General features: G+C 33.4%; 1 protein-coding gene across 1 annotated transcript in view; it reads right to left on the bottom strand.

The window, feature by feature from the left end:
* The window catches only part of Cad87A (cadherin 87A), a 237,899-nt gene that overhangs the window by 56,212 nt on the left and 161,618 nt on the right, over window positions 1-20,069 (bottom strand). Inside the window, exons 10-18 of the mRNA XM_069815945.1 lie at window positions 19,785-19,940; window positions 15,905-16,143; window positions 13,368-13,479; window positions 12,120-12,275; window positions 10,128-10,292; window positions 5,473-5,596; window positions 4,577-4,768; window positions 2,089-2,186; window positions 475-630 (exon numbers count right to left, since the gene is read on the bottom strand). Of these exons, the coding sequence (XP_069672046.1) occupies window positions 475-630; window positions 2,089-2,186; window positions 4,577-4,768; window positions 5,473-5,596; window positions 10,128-10,292; window positions 12,120-12,275; window positions 13,368-13,479; window positions 15,905-16,143; window positions 19,785-19,940 (1,398 nt within the window). The remainder of the gene's footprint in view (window positions 1-474; window positions 631-2,088; window positions 2,187-4,576; window positions 4,769-5,472; window positions 5,597-10,127; window positions 10,293-12,119; window positions 12,276-13,367; window positions 13,480-15,904; window positions 16,144-19,784; window positions 19,941-20,069) is intronic.

Below are 20,069 nucleotides of genomic sequence, written 5' to 3'. Positions count from 1 at the left end.
TTCACCACTAGCCAATTGTGTTACAGATGTAGCATTTACATCACTTCTTTCATTCCGAATTATTTTCATGCAGGAAAAATAAACCATTGCTGTAAGTGCTGCAGGTACCTATTCAAATCTATCAAAATATTTCTCATTAAATCATAGACCACACTTTTTTCCAGAGAAATTGCGTTCTGTAAATACTTTCAAAGTGACAGTATTAAAATAAATTACATTAAACTTACAATATGAACTATTTTTCCATATTTATGTGAGACTGCGATAAATTGTTAAGACAATTAAGGCCTTATCAACTATGTAGTACATAAAGAAATATAGCCCATCAAAGACCAAGGTGTTAATGACAACAAAATGACATCATCATACATTTTTTTTTTGTCGTTTTCAAAAACGATCAAATTTAACGACTTTATCCACATACCATAGAATAAAAGTCAATGAAGAGTTCATTAATGTTGTAGATTATATTACCTTAAATTCTTCACTGTCAGTAATTTGCTTGCCATTTTTATCAACAGCTGTTATCGGCTCTGCAGCAGCGAAGCTAAGAGCATCAGTTCCATTGACATCGGGGTCTCTTGCTCTCAAAGTATAGAATACAGTTCCAGGCGATGCATCTTCTTGAACCTAAACACGTCAATTATATTATTCATTACAATATAATGAACTATTTCATTTATAACAAGCTCAATCGATTTACAAGTATAAACACAACTTGTAGTGTGGACCCATGAATCTCAGATTCATGATAATCCTCAGATCACCGAGGATGATGTTGACGATGATGATGATCGACTATTTTTGTTAATAATATATGATAATTTCCTTGAAATTATTTTTGAATAACCGAACATTTACACTTTCATTTATAATTTTTCACTCTCATTATCGTCGTTGTTATCATGATCATCATAATCATCATCATTAACCAAAATTAACTGACATGTACGATATTATAGTGTAAGTCATATGGGTGTACGATTTCACTTTATTTTCTTACAGTCTTTCAAAGATGCTTCTACCGTTGGGTTGATATCATTTTTTATTTCTTTACTATTCATTCATTCATTTATTCATTCATTCATTCTCATTCATTCATGTTGTATAAAACCAGTGGGTTTCCTTTGACATACACGAGAACAACTTTATGAAACTAACTGACCCCCAAAGTCTCAATTAAAAAAGCAGATTATCATAACGTTGCTAAAAAGTGATAGGTTGTTCAGGCATTGAGATAGGAGACGCACACTTGATCTAGCAAGGATGAGGTATACAATGTCAATTACTGCCCCTTCCGCTAAGCTCTAGAATACGAGTAAGCAAACTGTTACAGCATTAGTGACCAAGACATGTCAAGCCTCGAATTAAATGAGAGGAGGAACAAGCGAAGATCAGTAAAGATGGCTATGCAGTGTATTCCGAATAATTATCCCTGGACCAAAGACTTTGGCTAGCTTAGTGGATGTTGTTGCAAAATATCAAGTTAAAATTAACTAATGTGTTTGATCAGTTAATGAAGACAATTATTTTCACTCGAACAAAAAAATGTACTTCCCTTGTACCAAGAACAAAAGAATCTGCAATGAAACGTAAGTATTTTCCCTGGAATTATTACTTGACAAACTTCTTCTTGTCAAGTTGGTCTTCCTTCCTCGCAACGTTACGGTATACTACTGTTTTTAGCTACTTACATGTATTCCAGAATCATTCCCTACCCTTCTCCCATCTTAATAATCTAATTTAGAAAGTGTAACTTTATTTTTGGGAAATATACTAATTATGTCAGTAGAGTGTTTCCCTAAAAGGTAGAAAGAAAGAAAGAAAGAAAGAAAGAAAGAAAGAAAGAAAGAAAGAAAGAAAGAAAGAAAGAAAGAAAGAAAGAAAGAAAGAAAGAAAAAAAGAAAGAAAGAAAGAAAGAAAGAAAGAAAGAAAGAAAGAAAGAAAGAAAGAAAGAAAGAAAGAAAGAAAGAAAGAAAGAAAGAAAGAAATTGTATGAACTATGAAACGGAATATTTTCAATGTTCCTAAATCTATCGAGTCATTCTCTTAAGCATAGTTTAATAGCCTACAAGTATTAATACTTACTTCTGCCCTTTGTGTTGATGGATCAAAATAAGGATCTTTGTCATTGCTGTTGAGAACTGTGACAGTAAGAGTGGTTGTTCCAGTAAGAACAGGTGTTCCTGTTGACAAATAATACATCGCAATAAATAATGCTATTCTTGAGAAATTCAAGCAGGTCAAAATTGGACTATACTTAATTTGCTTCACTAAAGACAGTTAAAGTATATAAAAAGAAATGCATATGTAAGGGCGAGGATGATTAATTTTTAAGGATATGAAATCCCTTCAAAAGGGAAGTAAAGCAGGGGTTTCCGTGCACTTGATTTATGACACATAGAAGAAATTAATAAGGAGGCTTCATGCAAAATTTACATATTGTTACTCGTCCATGTCAAAATTATTCAAATTTTCAAATCATCACTAACGATAACCCTATTGCTGGAAACAATGATTTCGTGTCATCAGTGTCTTAACTCTGTCAGGCTAGCAACAATCTATAAGAACAACTAATGTAGGCCTATGTCAGTCTGACTATATTTTAAAACAGAACTATATCTAGATGAAAATACATCCAGATTTTGAAAACCTTATTAGATTGAGACATTTGTTTTGAGTATTAAATTCATATTGACGATATTTAAGAACAGAAATTACTGTAGCCTACAGATGTAAAGATATTTAAAATTTATAAGACATAATTTTAGAATTAATATTTTCATTGTTTCTGTTCCGTAGGTACCTTTTTACTTGAAATGAAATTTTATTGTTGACATTAGTTACCCATTTTTACCGAACTATAAATGGCAGACATTTTTCGTTGTTAGAGTGGTGAAACAATGTGATTTATAGAATTTAATGCGTTGAAATTAAAGTCTTCTGCGAAATAATAAGATTATTTAAACATTAATTTAAATCAATGTAGTAAAGGAATTGAAACAAATAAAACAAATATTTTGAGAGATATATTAATCATCAAGGATATTCAAGATAAAGATAACAAGAAATCTTGTATGTGTCTGAAGAATAAAATACTTTTCTTAATATTCGCGAAATCAGTTATAACAAAATCCATAAGAATAGAAGCTATAAAAAATAAAAAAGTGCGAAATGAATTTTGTTTCTCCAATATAGTGTAAGAAGTTTGACAATGTCAGTTTTAAAAAAGAACGAATACATGGTAAGTGGCATAAATGGAAAAGGAACTATATTAAATTAAAATGAATTCGTCCCCTCTCACAGTCATATTTTGGGGACCCTTGATTCAATAAGTGGATACATTTAAGTCGCCTCTTCTACATACTAGTATTAATTTTAAAGTGCAGCAAGAGTAGGAAAAATATAATAATTACATTAGAATATATCGGATGTTTGAGAATATTTCTAATGAGCATTCCAAAATCCCTGTTTTTCTTCATAGTACCGGTTATCATTTATGTACCGGTAACTTAACAGTTGAACATATGCTCAGTATTTATTATGTCTTACTACGCAAGCTCTTGGTAAAGTTTCTAAATTATTTACGGCAAATTAATGTAATACTAGCAGTTTAGAAGATAAAGAAGAATCATATAACTGCTACAGGCTGTTTTTGCTAAATTTTCGCACGTAATGCCCTCCAAATGTGAGTAGAAGAGATATTTTATTGTGTCTTTAATTCATCAGTTGTTCTCTGATAAACACTTAACCAATTGCTTTGATGTAGATTCCTGTTATCTGCGTAAATATATAATGATAATTTATATACAGTAAAATCCCTCGTAATCAGCACCCAAATAACCGGCAATACCAAAACAACGGCACTCTTGGCTAGCTCAAAAAAGAAAAAGTTTAAATCTGCCACATTGCCATAGTCTGAGCAGTCAGTTTTGCCATGTTAGGAAGTTCGCAGGAATTTTCATGTTCATTGAATATTCGAACCTAAAATTAGAGTATTATTTGTGTTGTGTGATGTGTTTTAATAAATAAAATCCACACAGTTTTTATATTTATTTATTTATGTTAGGGCCATCAGTGTTGCCACATTAGGAAGTTCGGACGAAGTTCCATTTTCAGTAAATATTCGAACCTAAAATTAGTGTATAATTTGTGTTGTGTGACGTGTTTTAATAAAGAAAATCCACACAGTTTTTATGTTTATTTAGTTATGTTCAGGCTGTCAGTGTTGCCACATTAGGAAGTTCGCACGAACTTTAACTTTCAGTGAATATTCGAATTAGTGTATTGTTTATATTGTGTGATCTGTTTTAATAAGGAAAATCCACACAGTTTTTATGTTTATTCAGTTATGAACAAGTGATAGAAAAATAAGCTTCACGTGGCTGCAGTTTCAACATATGGTATCATGAAATTCGAACTTTTTTTTTTGTATATACCTGTATTTATTCAATTATCTGGCAAAATCTCGTATCCAGAACTAGCCTGATCCCTTTGGTGCCGGATAAGAGGGATTCTACTATAGATACTATTTACACCACATTGCTTATTTTGCAAAAAAATCTGTTGCATGTACCTCCATCAACAGCAATGACCTCTATGTTGTATGTGCTCCTGCGGTCGTAGTCTAACTTATTAGCAATCGTAACTATGCCACTCTCTTCATTTATGCCGAAGTCCTCAAATCCTCCTTTCTGAATACGGTATTTGATCTGGGCATTGACGCCTGAGTCAGCATCTGTTGCCATCACCTGTTCTATACTTGTACCTATGAACACGTAAAAGACAATAATATACAAGCCAAATGATTGCAGATCTTTAAATAATTATTTACTGAGCAGATATACAATGTCTGGAGCATATTCTTGAAACCACTGGCTGGATTAATAAACGAGTGGGTCAGATTCTTCAGTTGTGGTAAAGTAGCTGACCCAGAATAAATCGCGGGTGCTCGTGTAAAGGGGGTTAAGTATGAATTGGCTAAACTGGAATAAATACAGATTTGAACTATCCACAATTACTTTTTTCTTGTGTTAAAGGGGTTAAGTTATTCTTCCATCTATGATGCAGTTACAGTGCTCCATAGTTTGTGACAAAGGGGTTTTGTTCAGTACCAACAGAGAGAAGTTTACATACCTTGCAATTTGACTTAACCCCCTTTACACGAGCACCCGCGAAATATCCATGACACCTAACTCTTCATATTGAGAGTTAACTTAGTAGGTCATTTCCCTATTATTGAAGAAAGAAAAAAGAAGACAAATTTTTGGAAATGTAACTTTTGTTATTCTCGACTTCTGAGTGTCAATAGGTTTCACTGCTTTAACGGTACAGTAGCTACATTTTATGTATTCAAGTTTCCTGTATTAGAAGTATCAGTATATTGTTGCCATTGAAGTAATAAAAATATAATATGCAAAAACAAGATTATGTATTTAATAATCAAAAGTTGGATAATAAGATGATTCTTACCAACAGCTGCATCTTCTTGTATTAATGCTACATAGCTTTCCCTTCCAAATACTGGATGATTGTTGTTAACGTCATGTACAGATATTGTCACTGTGGCAACGCTGCTAAACTTTCCATCACTTGCCTAGAAAATGTAACAAATTTTTTTTTATAATGTGGACAATTTTGTTGGCACAATTGTTAAAGTGACAAATCGCAGTTCACACTAGTTACACTTTTACTCCGAGAAAGAAGTAAGTTCTGTGACAACGTGAGCTTTAAATGGCTTTCACATGCAGTAAATTTACAACATGAAATTCACAGTTTTACTTCCCTGCACCACCCCGAAAGAAACCATGCTGATGCTTTCATTGCCTTTAAGATCTATTGCCTAGAAATTAAAACCCTAGGATCTTCTCAGATCCAAATGCTAGCCTAGCAATCGCTAAACCACTGAGGACGACCCGAATGTGTCCTCTGGTATCGGTATCTAAAAGGAGAGATAATGTGAAAATTCTTCCATGAATAATTATCGTCGTCTATCGTCCTATCACTGGAAATAATGTGTTCTTCGTTATAGGTGTCCCCATTTTAGACAACAAGGATTTCAGAAAATTTTTATTTGACCACACATGGAGGCATTAGGTTCGTTCCAACAACAGTCAGGAACCGTCCGTAACTATCGTGAGCATGCGCAGTACAGAAAAAGCATTTCAACACACTTCAAACCAGTTCTGAACTGGAAACATGTACTGCAGTTGGGCGTTCCAACAAACTTTTTGACACGGGTCTGAAACGGTCAGAAGTAGTCAGCGGATTGAGGCATGTACTGTTGAGTGCATCTCTCACGCATACGCATAGATACACCAACATCTCCTGGATACTGAAGAAAGACATGATCGACTGTTCACGTCAATGAGATTAAGATGGGAAGTGACAGTGCAGACGGATAATAAGCCTAAAATAAGAGATGTAGTTTAAATTTTCTCCAAAAAGAAAGAAAATGAAAATTATTTGGGTATTGAAATAGTTAATTACAATTGCAACATGCAAGTTTGATTAAAATTATAATAAATAACGTACATAAATTAATAATTAAAAAAAGAACTATTTTTGGATGAGAGTCTCCCAGTACACGACATTGAATTAGCGGAATTCTTGCCTTCCATATTTTTTGTCATCTTTTTATAGAAAATTACCGAAATTCTATTTTCTGCAATTAGAATTAGCTGCGAAATGATAATAATTAAGCATCCCGTTCTTAGCAAAGATGATCACAATTATAGAATCTCTGGATTTAGTACATAACCATCCGTGAAAGCGTTCAAACAGCGTCCAGTCCAGTTTCAATCCCATAGCAGATGCTCAATTAGCGCATGCGCATGAAATGGTACAGGAATCGTACATGAACTGATCCATGAACTGCTTGTTGGAACGAACCTATTTAAAACCAATCAACCAACAAACAATGGTAAGAGAGAAAATGATAAGTAATAATCCTGGCACAAGGTTAATTTGTAAAGTTCAGTAATTAGCTATTTTGATAGTTACTGTATTTACTGTAACACTAACAGAGCGGGTAGAAGAGAAAGTGATGATACTTCCACTAGTCCAGCGGTTCGTCGCAGAGCGGCGCTCGCTCTGCTTCCTGTTCTCAGTTTCAGGAGCGCTATTCGAGTCAATGCAGATGTTTTTAAAATGCCCACTAGATAAAAGTATATTATAGTTTATCACAACATTTTACTTATTTAAAAAATGTAATACTACTACATTAACTACTCTCGAGTTATATCATTCACTCCTGAATCGTAAATACGAGTATAATAATCAACAGTAAACTGGAACATTCTGTCAGCTTCAGAGAGAAGAACGCAAAAAAAAGTACAGCTTCGCAAAACTGAACATTTTTGTGTTGTTGTAAGTACATTTTGACACAAAATTATAGTTTTCGATGTACAAGAAAATATAATATAATATATCAAATGGGACATTATATTTTCACCAATACTTTTTTACTACTGCCAGAGCGGGTAGAAGACGTTACTTCCTCTAGTTCAGTGGATCGTAGCCGAGTGGCGCTAGCCCTATTTTCAGTGCCCAGTTTCAAGATCGCTATTCAAGTGAATGAAAAAGGTTTTTAAAAATAAACCATTAGATAAGAATATATTGTAAAGTACTTAGTTACAATATTTTACTTCTTTAAAAATGTAATATTACTATATTAACAAATTGTGAGTTATATAACACAACTCTGAATAGTAAATATAATAATTAACCGAAAAATGGAACATTGTGCCGGCTTCAGCCAGAAATACGCAAAAAAAAGTACAGCATCGCAAAACTGAAAATTTTTATGGCATTATAAAGTACGCATTGACATGAAATTATAGTTGTTATACACAAGAAAGATTGTAATATAATAAAGGAGACACTTTATCTTCACCAATAGTTTTTATCTACTATTTAGTCATTAGTTGCAGTTGTATCTGGTTTATACGTAATTCAGGGGAACAAAAAATATTACGTGCAACTTAGACTCATAAATTAAGCTTCGATATTATATCTATGCTAATGTAAGTTTTGATCTTTTGAAATACCTAGGTTATTTTGTGTTTTGTAAAATTAAAACAATTTGGTAGCACTGTATTAAGTAGTTGCATGCTACTTATTGGAGAATATTAAATTAACGACTTTTCCATGAGGTCTATTACTTTCTCATATGCTCGATTAGAAATCTCTTATGATGTGGAAACGTAATAAACAAATGTAATAAAAATGTAAAGCAGATTAAGTTCTAGCCTAGATGCAAAGTAGAATTATACTGTACTTTTGTTACCGAAATAACTTTTACGTTAATTACGGCTAAAGTGCTATTATTAAAATAAAATAATTAATAATTAAACATGCATATTTAATGAAGTAGAAGCTAGGTGCTTGGATTCAATTAGGAGTTCACAATTAGCACTTTAATACAGCACATTTTTAACCGGCACATAGATTGAAAAATCTTCACATGTAGAAAGTCTATGGTAATCATCACAAAATAATCATTTTCTAATTCCAAAACATCGCTCTAGAGGATCCTAGTTAATTTTTTCTGTCTGAATATATTTAAATCTGCTATCCCACAAGAATTAATATATTTCGCTAATGCTCTGAATTGTCACTCTAAATAATTCAAGGGTTCTTTCTTAGCCAAACGTGTTCTTTATATTGTCAATTACGTGTCATATATTTTCTAAAATGTGTAATGCTAGAATCCTTTGTACAGGGCAGACGAGGGAGTCTTTGAGTTCAACGTATCTGCAAGGTCGTTCATTCACCTTTGAATTCTTTTGTATTTTCTCTTTCCTCGAACTCATCACAGTTTATGACTCTAAAAAATGTATCGATTTTGAAAAACTCACACTAAAGAGCTGAAATGCTGGAGTTCATTCACTGAAAGGAATTACGGTCAATGTAACTAGACATGATTTTGGGCATTCAGGTGTGGAGTAATGGTACATAAATGCATACAAGTGCATGATCAACTAAGGTGTTCTTCTGATTTTCGGGTGTCACATCCAATTATTCTTTACTCGGATATTTAACGATGCTGTATCACCTGCTGGATTACTTAGCGTCAATGGAATTGGTCATAGCCAGATGGTACTTGGTAAGGATACATTGTTATGAGAACGGATTGATGTCCTCTTCGTTGGATATTTTCTCTTCTTTTCTTTTTTTAAGATATCGAGACAAGTTTGGGAAAATATGTGTTATGACATACGGTTTTAGTCTCCAGTTCTTGCATGGAAGTCCTACCTCTTTACTGGCAATAATAAATTTATCGGCTCTTACAATCAAAAGTCGCCCTCGGTAGCGCAGTTGATATAGCGGTGGCTTTCAATGCTCGAGGTTGCGGGTACGATCCCAGCCGAGATCAATGGCATTTAAGTGTGTTTAAATGCGACAGGCTCATGTCAGTAGATTTAATGGCATGTAAAAAAAACTCCTGTGGGACAAAAGTCCGACACACCGGCGAAGCTGATATAACCTCTGCAGTTGCGAGCGTCGTTAAATAAATCATAAATTTAAAAAATCACAATCAAAACCGCAGAAAAATGGATATCACAGATAAAAGAACGAGCATACAGTTTTCTGTGTTCGTGGAATTGCTCTACACCACTTCTGAAAAATAGTCTAGTCTGTGGATGGATAAAAGAAAGTCTCTTCCTTACAGATTATAGAGTATCTATAATTGGATTTACATCAAGAACAAAACAATTAGGCTTATTACTACTCGCTCACATAAACGGCACAATAAAAATCACCCGAACACCACAAGAAATATCTTCTTAATTCCATAGCAGAACGAGTTCTACATGCTCTGTCCACAGTATTAAGAGGAAAACTGCAATCTTAGAACGATCGCCAAGCCAATGTTTCGCTCAGTTGCCGCGGCGACACTAGGGGGTTTAAAAGTCCCATTAGACCCTTGCCGAGTTACCACACTTTCTATTCTAAACGCTCTGACACTAAGGTGAAATGAATTACTCTGATTTCTAGCTTATTTCTAATTTTTAACAATTCCTCCTGATTTATTCATTACAAAACTTGCTTACTGGTACTATTGAGATTTCTAAGTAACTCTTTCCTTTTCAATATTATACTCGTAATAATTACTATGACCTTACCTGTACAATTAACGTTATAACATCACTAGATACGTTCGTCATGTCTAGACCATGTTGATTAGAAACTGTGATTTCTCCCGATTCTGAATCAATCGAGAACAAGTTATTAACATTTCCTTCAACGATTGAGTACGTCACATGTGAAGTTTTGTCTGCATCCCGTGCCTGAAACAAACATATTTGATTGGAAAATAGATTAGAATACTAAAATATTCAGTAGTAATTAATTAATTTCAAAGTGACAACATATACAGTGTGTATTAAAATGTACATTTTTTAAACTGTAAATGTGTGATAATTCATATGAAGTATGGTTCTTAAAAGAATCGACTCTTGTTCATGGACTGTTGTATTCAGATAATATATTTGAGAAAAGCGAATTAATTGTCAACGTGAATTAAATGACTCTTTTCTTCCCACAAAAAAAAATAAAATAAAATAAAATAATAATAATAATAATAATAATAATAATAATAATAATAATAATAATAATAATAATAATAATAATAATAATAATTTGATTGATGATATATATGCAAGGGGGGGTTACCGGCTTTGAACCTCCCTCTGAACTTTCTTTAGAAGAAATTACTTATTATTTAGATTTGAGTATCTTTTTATCCATAATCGTAATATCAATAAATATACCGTATCATAACAATAATAATAATAATAATAATACATAAAATTTAAAATATCAATAATGTAAATTGTAAACAATTTTAATAATGACCACCGCTTGACAAAATTCTGCATATGCCACTGATTAAGAGATACAATTTGTTTTTTTCAGCTGTTCTCTATAACTTTTCTAGAATCATTGCAAGAACATTTTCAATTCTTATGTAAAATTCTTCATATAATGTTGGTTGTACAGCACATATTTAAACATTGGTTATACATACATAGGCAGGTCTTTCACTTCAAACCCAGGATTCTCCAATCTTTCCTATTTTCTGCCTTCCTCTTAGTCTCCGCATATTTATTTATTTTTATTTTATTTTATTTTAAATCCACCACCAACAGAAGCAGGCTTCCAATTACAGGTGGCTTACACAGATATATACACAAAATACATAATAAGAGAGAAAAAAAACAACAAAACAAACAACACAAACAAAAGAAAGAAAATACATAATGATAATAGATGCTAGAATATAATATTACAGTTAATATAGTGCCAAATGTCAATATAATGATGCAAAATTATTTAAAAACTTGAGTAAAAACGTTATAATACACTTCTTCATAATTTAAATATCTAAGGAAATACAATGCTTTTTAATATTGTATGAAAATTTTCAATTGTTAAACTGAAATCCAATTGAGAATCACAGTTTAAAGACAGAGAGTTGTAAGTATTACACATAACAAACAATGGAGAGTTCTGGAAGAAAACAGTTCTAGGAATAGGAATAATAAAAGGTTGCCTATGACGTAATTCTGTTCTTTTTACATTGAACTGAAGGAATTTAAGAAAATCACAGTTATTCAATATACCATTAACAGTCTCATAGAGTAAAATTTGGCTATTTATTAATCGTCGAGATTTTAAGTTTTATAATTAAATTCAAAAAGTAACTGATTATATGAAATTTGCTTGTCATAAGACGATACGTGATGTTTTTTAAAATATAAATAACGTAAAAATCTTTTCTGTATCCTTTCTATTTGCATCTGATGGGACTGGAACTGAGGTGACCATATTACAGACGCATACTCTAGCTTACTTCTAACCATAGTTTTATAGAGGGTATCAATAGTATTTATATTTTTTAATTCTTTTGTATTTCTGATTATAAACCCTAATTTTCTATATGCATCAATTACCACGTGATTTAAGTGCATTTTAAAATATAAGTTGTGTGTAAAAAATACCCAAATCCTTAAATGATTCTACTCTATGATCCATATGGAAATTAAAATATGATTTGAGAACTTACTGATCGCATCTCTAATATTCATATAAATATTACCGCTAAGTTACCTTACCTGAACCCTGAGGGGAGGCTCAAACTTGGTAGCACCTTCATCAATGCTAATTTGATAATTCTGATTCGTGAACTGAGGAGGATTGTCATTGCTGTCCAGAATTGATATCATAAGAGAAACCACTGCACTCTGGCCCTTTCCATCGTCATCAATAGCCTGCAATACCAGAAATACAAAATATTACCATTTTTGTGTTCAAGAAACTGTTGAAGATCGTTCTTCACGAAAGACCATTACATAGTGAAGAAAATGTTTTCAGTAAAGCAATTAATGCCACGTACCTAACACAATAATTAGTAAAATAAAATTATTTTCTGTTTCCCATCAATTTATTCTATCTCCACATTTTTTTGTAATAGTGATGTAGAAACTTACATAAAGCAGTAAGCAAGTAGATAGTGCTTTTATTTACAGATAAAATAAAAACAATAACATTTTTAGAGTTCTACTCAAAAGAATCTACTGAAGTAAACGAGAAAATTACAGAACAAGTAAATACGTGTAAGTATTTTGGATGTAAGAAACATATTATAGTACGGAAAGAACTGAGAAGTAATAAATAAATTGAACACTTTTAGAACAAATAATTTCTTTGAAACTATAGGAACTGACCACATTAGAAAAAAAAAAAGTTCGTAGGAACTCTAATGACGTTCCACAAGGTAGTGACCCAACTGTTCTATTGCATCACAATAGCAGACTATATGCCAGATATCAAATAGTACATAAGCGGAATATGTTTTTAATTTTTTTAATGACAGATACTTGACTGTTCGTTATTCATCATATGAAGCCAGTTGTGTAGACCAATTTACCATAGAATCGTCACCCGGGAGATGGAGAATTTATTGGAATGCTATAGGGGAACAAGAGCTACCTGACAAAACTCCTGTGTTATCTGGACCACGGCCTGACCAACACAAGGCATAAATCAGGGATAAACCAGGGATCAAACCCGGGTCCACAGGCTTACGAGTCAAGCTCTCTAGCCACTGGATCACTATGGTGGCGAGTGAAGAAATGTAGTAAAATAATTTGAGACGAAAAAGATAAATAATATAAAGGACATACTCCGAATACACATGTGCAAAGACATAAATTGTAGGTCTACTGACTTTTTCAGGTATGCTCAAATTTTGTGCATTATGTTGTTTCGTATAAACAATATTTAAAATATTTTAAAATAAACAACAAAATAGGACCTTAAAACTAGGTATCGGAATGAAACAATTTTTTTGCAATTTTTACCTTATAGGTGAGATAGTAGCGCTGCTTCGTCTCATAGTCAAGACATTCCTTTGAACCTGGGGTTGGACACTCTGCAACCGTTATCACACCAGTTTTGTTGTTCACAGAAAACCTAAAAATGATAATTTTCAAATAATACTTATTAAGTATAATACATCTTTTAACATCCATTGGCATTTACATATTATAATAAAACTTTCGGTACCGGTAATCTAATTAACATTATCTACCATATTACATCACCTGTACAATTCACAGATTGAATTAAAATTGTTTCATTTAACGACGCTCGCAACTGCCGAGGTTAGCCTATATCAGCTTCGCCGGTGTGCCAGAATTTTGTCCCGCAGGAGTTCTTTTACATGCCACTAAATCTAGTGACATGAGCCTGTCGCATTTAAGCATACTTAAATGCCATCGACCTGGGCCGGGATCGAACCCGGCAACTTCGGGCACACAAGGCCAGTGCTGTACCCCCCTGCACCACCCAGGGCGACTTCACAGACTAAATACATAAATGAAGTATAGGTTTAAGATCTCCTAAATCAAACTCTTGTTTAAATTAGACCACATGTGCAGAAATTGATATCTAATTAATAAATAGGTTTGAAAAAACAGATGTGCGACTTCTTGATGCAAATGTGTTTCAAAACAGCAACTTTGTAGCAGTGGCTCTAAGGACTGACTCATCATTCATTAGCTACTGATCTTGAAAATGATTCCAATGTAAGATTTAATTCAGCATCCCATCCCATTTTTCGTCAAGAGTACAGAGATCATAGAACTGTTAACTCAAAGCCAACAACATCTTTCGTAATGGTACAGAAAATATCACTTCTGCCTGTGAGCAGTGAAGTAAAAAGGAAGGCAGTAAATGCTAAAGTTCTGATCGTATAAGAAGCAGCTACCAAATAAAGCTTAACACGAGAAAGTATACAGACTGAACGAAATGTGACATAAAATGCAATACATGAGTTGCAAGGTGTGGACACATTAAATTGCACTAAAGTGGAACAGGAAAAAAATTGATACTGTTCTATACAGACCGATTATATAGTCCTGACAGCTCAGTGACGTGAAAGAGGGGAAGTAATATGAGTAGTGGGAAGAGCTTTGGAGTAGAAATAAGGGCGAGTGGTCAGTAAAGGAATGCAGTACAGTTTAATTGTACTAGAAACATACCGCTTTACCATATGCATGACATCTGATTGCTCCGAAGGCAAGCGAGTGACTAACCCAAACACCCCTTGGCATAACTAAATGGACTCGCCTGACCCAGGCGCACATCTTCGGCAACTGTCAGGACTAAATAATCGTACTGTACTTCCTTATTACATTTTATGCCTTCTACGACAATTCAATTCCTTTATCATTATTATGTTGTGAATGGTGTTACCATTTATAGTTTTTTTCTTGAACTGTTTTTCGAAAGATATACTAAGCTTGCGTAAGTTAAATGAAATAATTTAATATGATCCAAATGAAGTAAACTTTCTTCTTTTCTTTTTTGTGGGGGTACGGAAGATTGCGCACAAAAATTGTATTATTTATAATGACAAAGGTAAGACATTTGACTTCATTAACGCATTACATGCTTTAATCAGTTAGGTACATACCGTATAATAATAATAATAATAATAATAATAATAATAATAATAATAATAATAATAATAATACATTTTGAACAAATTACGTAAAAGATTTGTTTATTTACTAAACTATCACCAGAATGGCCTGCCTAATTTGGCAAAGTATCTAACGAAATGTAATAATTTTAAATAATAAAACAAACATACATTTAGAGAACATATTACAAGTATAAATAATTGAAATTATATGCTCTTGTTATATTAATGATATTTCAAAATTTTGATGGGAGTCATAAGGGCAATTTCTTTGCAGATGGTTCTTGATAAATTAAATTGTCAACAAAAATTAAAAAATAATATTTTGTTAAAGTTTCTCGACTTCCAATGAATAGGCCCATAATTTCAATTGTCTCCAGATACGGTGGGATCCAAGATGTACCTACTGTACATTCTCATTGCGGTCAATAGCAATTATGTATAATCGAAAAGACTTCCATTGGAAGCAACACAGTGGACTTCTTCATGAACATCTACGTTGCTATTGTTGATCTTGATGGCATATGCTATTTTATTGTAATAATTTAGGGTAATATTATCCTATTCATGACACTTGACATTTAAAAGTGGTCCATTCCCACGCAACAAAATAGTCTTTATGACAAGACATCTAATCTTGTAACAATGACGCATTTTCCACTAAGGGTAGTGACTTTACCTGTTTTTTTTATTATCTCTTATGAAGGAAGATTTACACCACTGTCTGAGATTTATAGTGCTTACCATTCCTATTTTCCTGAATCATTAATTATTAATAATGCTCTCTGGAAACACTATCGGTGATAGTTATGAAATGAACGCATCGGTACCGGTATCTATTTATTTTGATAGAATTTATAAATTAAATTTCTAACTTAAAATTATAGTTCAGCAACATGCAAATATATTTACTTTTCTGCATCCGTTCCTGAAAGCTGATAGACCAGTCCATTTTCTCCAAATTGACCACTGTCCCTGTCAGTAGCTGTTATTGTTGCTACTAAAGTACCAGGAGACGCCATTTCTGAGACAGAAGCTGTGTACTGTTGTTGTTGGAAGACAGGAACATTATCATTGGCGTCTGCAATGCTGACAGTCACTGTCGCTGTGGACGAGAGTCTTGGATTTGTGTTTTTCTCTTCTGCAATTACCTATGAATAAGGAGATAATTTCAAATATTATAACAAAAACATTTAAAAAAATTAAATTTTCAAGTATAGTAAGTAAATATGCTTGAACTCTTACCTAGTAATCTAAATAAACGAGCTACTACTACTGTATTTTTATAGAATGAGAACAGTAGTCTCTATACAACTTGGTTGTCTAATTTTAAATCTATATTTAAAAAGGAAATATCTTGGCTAGAGTTGTAAAGCTGCGATAGACTATCATAGAATATGAAATGGCAGTATAGAAAACGGGGACTTTCCTATAGTACCATCGCTCTAATTTCCGGCAGCCAATCGCGTTGCAGGTCGGCTACATTTAAACGTGTGCATCTTGTGATTCGCCGATTCATTTCTTAAGGCTCGATAAATACTTAATATAATTGCCCGCCATTTTAGCTCTTCCGTTGGCGTTCGCAGAAAGCACACGAAGACGTTATTTGCCGCTCAGTTATTTGCTGAATTACATTGCGTTTGATTTATTATCATAGGAGCTACAACATGATACTGTTTAACGGTGTGGCAAATAGATTCCTCGTATGGTAGCTCGGCAGCGTAAGAACAAAAATGGCGAACGATACTACCTACCTAGACTTTATAGAGCCTTCACTTTCTAAAACGTAAGCAAAGAGGCGGAGTCATGCCGGAAATAACAGCGTCGGGACTACAGTATCATTCGTAGAATATAAAGCAACCTTAGATACACCAAGGCTCTGCTAGTTGCATAAACAACAGGCAATGTTATCTATCAATGCAAATGACGATATAATAACCAGATTCTATAACATACGACCAATACGGCTTCGTGATGTAGCAGCCAGCATTCGTGACTACAAATCATGAGATACCGGGTTCGATTCTCCTCCTGAGCATGGAACTTTGTTCTTAACTGAACAAACTTAACTATTTAATAGTTTCACTAGTAAAAATCTAGAAGCTAAATGAGTGTACACATATAAAGGATTTTTGCAGGCAGGAACACCTCAGTGTACAAGTAAAAGTTCTCAGTATGTGTCCTAAGTGTGATATATGGGAAATGTACGATACAAAATTGGCAACAAGAATTAAGACAAATGCAAATATTGCATATCGTTCACCATAATACAGTGGCAACTGAACACTTACTTAATTAGGCTAGGTACTAAAACTGTAAGTAAATCAACTAGGTTATGAATTCAAAATTATAATAAAGTTAATTTGAACATTAAGTAAAATTATATAGTTGACCTGAAAATAATGTAAAACAAACTCTAACAATGAAAATTGAATAATCGAACTTTTATGACTACCCAATGTATAATTTCTAACAACTTATATCTTTAACGTTATCTAATTTCTAATTAAATTAAATAGAAGATTAATCGATATAATTTAAGCTATAATCTCTTTCTTCTGTAAAATTTATTAAGTATTCTGTGTGTAAATAATAATGAACGATTCGTGAATTTTACATTTCAAATAATAGAAGCAAAATCTTTAAATTATACGTAATTATATTGTTAAAATTTTCTAAATGTTACAATGATGTCGAAAATCTACTGAGTTTGTAATTACTGGATGTTGTAACACAGTATACAAGAAAGTATCGGATATTTGAAGATTGTAATTTTGTAGCATTACGTTTTTATATTAGATATTCTTTACCAGAAATTTGTTATTGCTTTAAAAAAATTGTATTTTGTTAGGTTTTAATTTAAGATATTGAATGTTTTAGGTAAGAAAAGTTACGATAAAATTCAAAATTATTTCGATTTTTATGTATGAATTTTATTAATACAATATAATAAATTTAGCTATAATCTTATGCTTTTCCCTATAAAAAGTCTTAATATACTATCACTCAGGAAACTTCTAGATTTGCACAAGTTCCAGAACATCAAATTTCAGAAACATTTATTTCTAATAAGAGAACACTAATTAAATGATTACTCATAACAAAATACCACTGATTGTTTAAGAGAAATAACACAAATTCTAGCTAAATACCTATTTGATATATTATTCATAAGCCCAAATTACCATTCATACCAATAATTATAGCCTCTAGCCTTGGTACCATACAAGGCTACTAACCCGGTCCATGATGTACAGGGCAGGCATTTTGTCATAACTGTACATACTTGGACAGTTCTCGACAGACGCGTCCACGGCGCGGGGGTGGGCACCTTTTGGTGGCTAAGTTCTGTCGAGGACCCAGTGTCTCAGGGTATATTGAGTCCCCCTGCACAGGGATACGTGCGAAAACTTCAACGGTCTCCAGGGCGGCGTGGAAGACATTGTCGACCATCTTGGTCTGGGGAGCGGATGGAGCACCCATCCTCCAGGGGGCAAATGTGGAGGCCCTCTCCGGGGTAACATGGAGAAAGACCTCGATAAAAGAGGCAGCCCTGCATGTGGGGTTAAAACACATGCGAACATTTCTGGAGGTTCTAAGGAGGCAGCCCCTCCACCAGAATACTCAACGTAGTGTTGGTAGCTCTACTTGGGGAATTCAAATTACTCGTAATCTTCACATTAATGGTGGAACTGAATAAAATGTGAAGACGGAACAGGCACTAAGCCTAAACCATGAAGTGAAGATGATGACCAATAATTATAACACTCATAACCGGCTTACAGCCGAATTTCGATATCCTTCAAAGGCATTTTGTTGGTTATTATGTGATTTTGTAACTCCTAATTAAATGAAAACATTATAGGCTACATGCATTCAAGCTTATTTCTGACAAATATACCAATTCTACCGCAGAACACCCGATTTTCGTATTCTACCAGCACTACAGGACCGGTATTTTACAAGGTCGCAACTGTAATCTTCTCGGTCTATATAAAAATAAATGTAAGAAAAAGATATATAATTGTACAAAACATAGTTTTCTGACTGATGGAATTTTAATGTTTCTAGTTTCTAATTTTGTTTATTTATTAAAATAGTGATTATGGAGAAGTTGTGTAAATATGACAGTAGTGTCCGAGAAGTCTTGAGTAACACACTGCGTACTCCGAATCTCACCGGACCGGTGGACATCAATGACGTCATGTTGCAGCGAAATCGAAACAAAACTGTTGGAAGGTTCAATGGCCATCATGGCGGCTGTACAAGTTGTATGTGCTACGCTAGCAAGATTTTGTGAAATTTCCATACTGTCATCTCGTTCAAAGAAAAGAGAGCATAAACAATTTACTTCTTGAACCAGTAGTAATAACTGGTCCGTTGTCATGTTCGTTTATAAGCCATTAACATATATATATATATATATATATATATATATTTTACGTTATGCTCATTACAAACAATACAGAAGAACACACCGCCATGACACAACAGTGCACTATGTCATTCGTCTGCTAATTCCCACCCTATACAAGAACCATTCAGATTCACTGATGGCGGCTGATGGATACTGTCACCATCTCTGCAAGCTGATGGAACCAGTGCGACACTGGTGGAGCATCAGTGACGTCATCGTTGAAATTTGGAACACCGTGATCCATCAGATTGCTCAGCGCTGAGATTCGGAATACACTGACAGTCTTTGTTCGTGAAAACTTAATTTGTACTTGACAAAATCTTAACTCAGATCTTTTTCAGAAGGATGTAAAGTCGATATGTATACTGCACTTACCAGGATAATAAATTTCCTCTGGTTAGGATTTTCGTAATCTAATGACCCATTGGCCACGCGTATACTGACGGACGTGGATCCTGTGGCGTTGGTCGGTTCCACTTCAAAGGCTCCCGAAACATCTTCAAGTCGAAGTGTGAATTCTGAGTTTATTCCCTAGAAATTAAAAACATCTAAATAGCGCCTCATATTACTTTTATATCCGAACTGATCAAAGAATAATTACTTTATAAGAAATGAGAGATATATAGACTATATATCTACATTATAATATATCTATTAGTA

This window comes from Periplaneta americana, chromosome 17 (genome assembly GCF_040183065.1).
Source record: "Periplaneta americana isolate PAMFEO1 chromosome 17, P.americana_PAMFEO1_priV1, whole genome shotgun sequence".
In the NCBI taxonomy this organism is placed as follows: Eukaryota; Metazoa; Arthropoda; class Insecta; order Blattodea; family Blattidae; genus Periplaneta; species Periplaneta americana.
The sequence above is the reverse complement of the archived record's forward strand: the minus strand, read 5'-3'. Positions and strand labels throughout refer to the sequence as shown.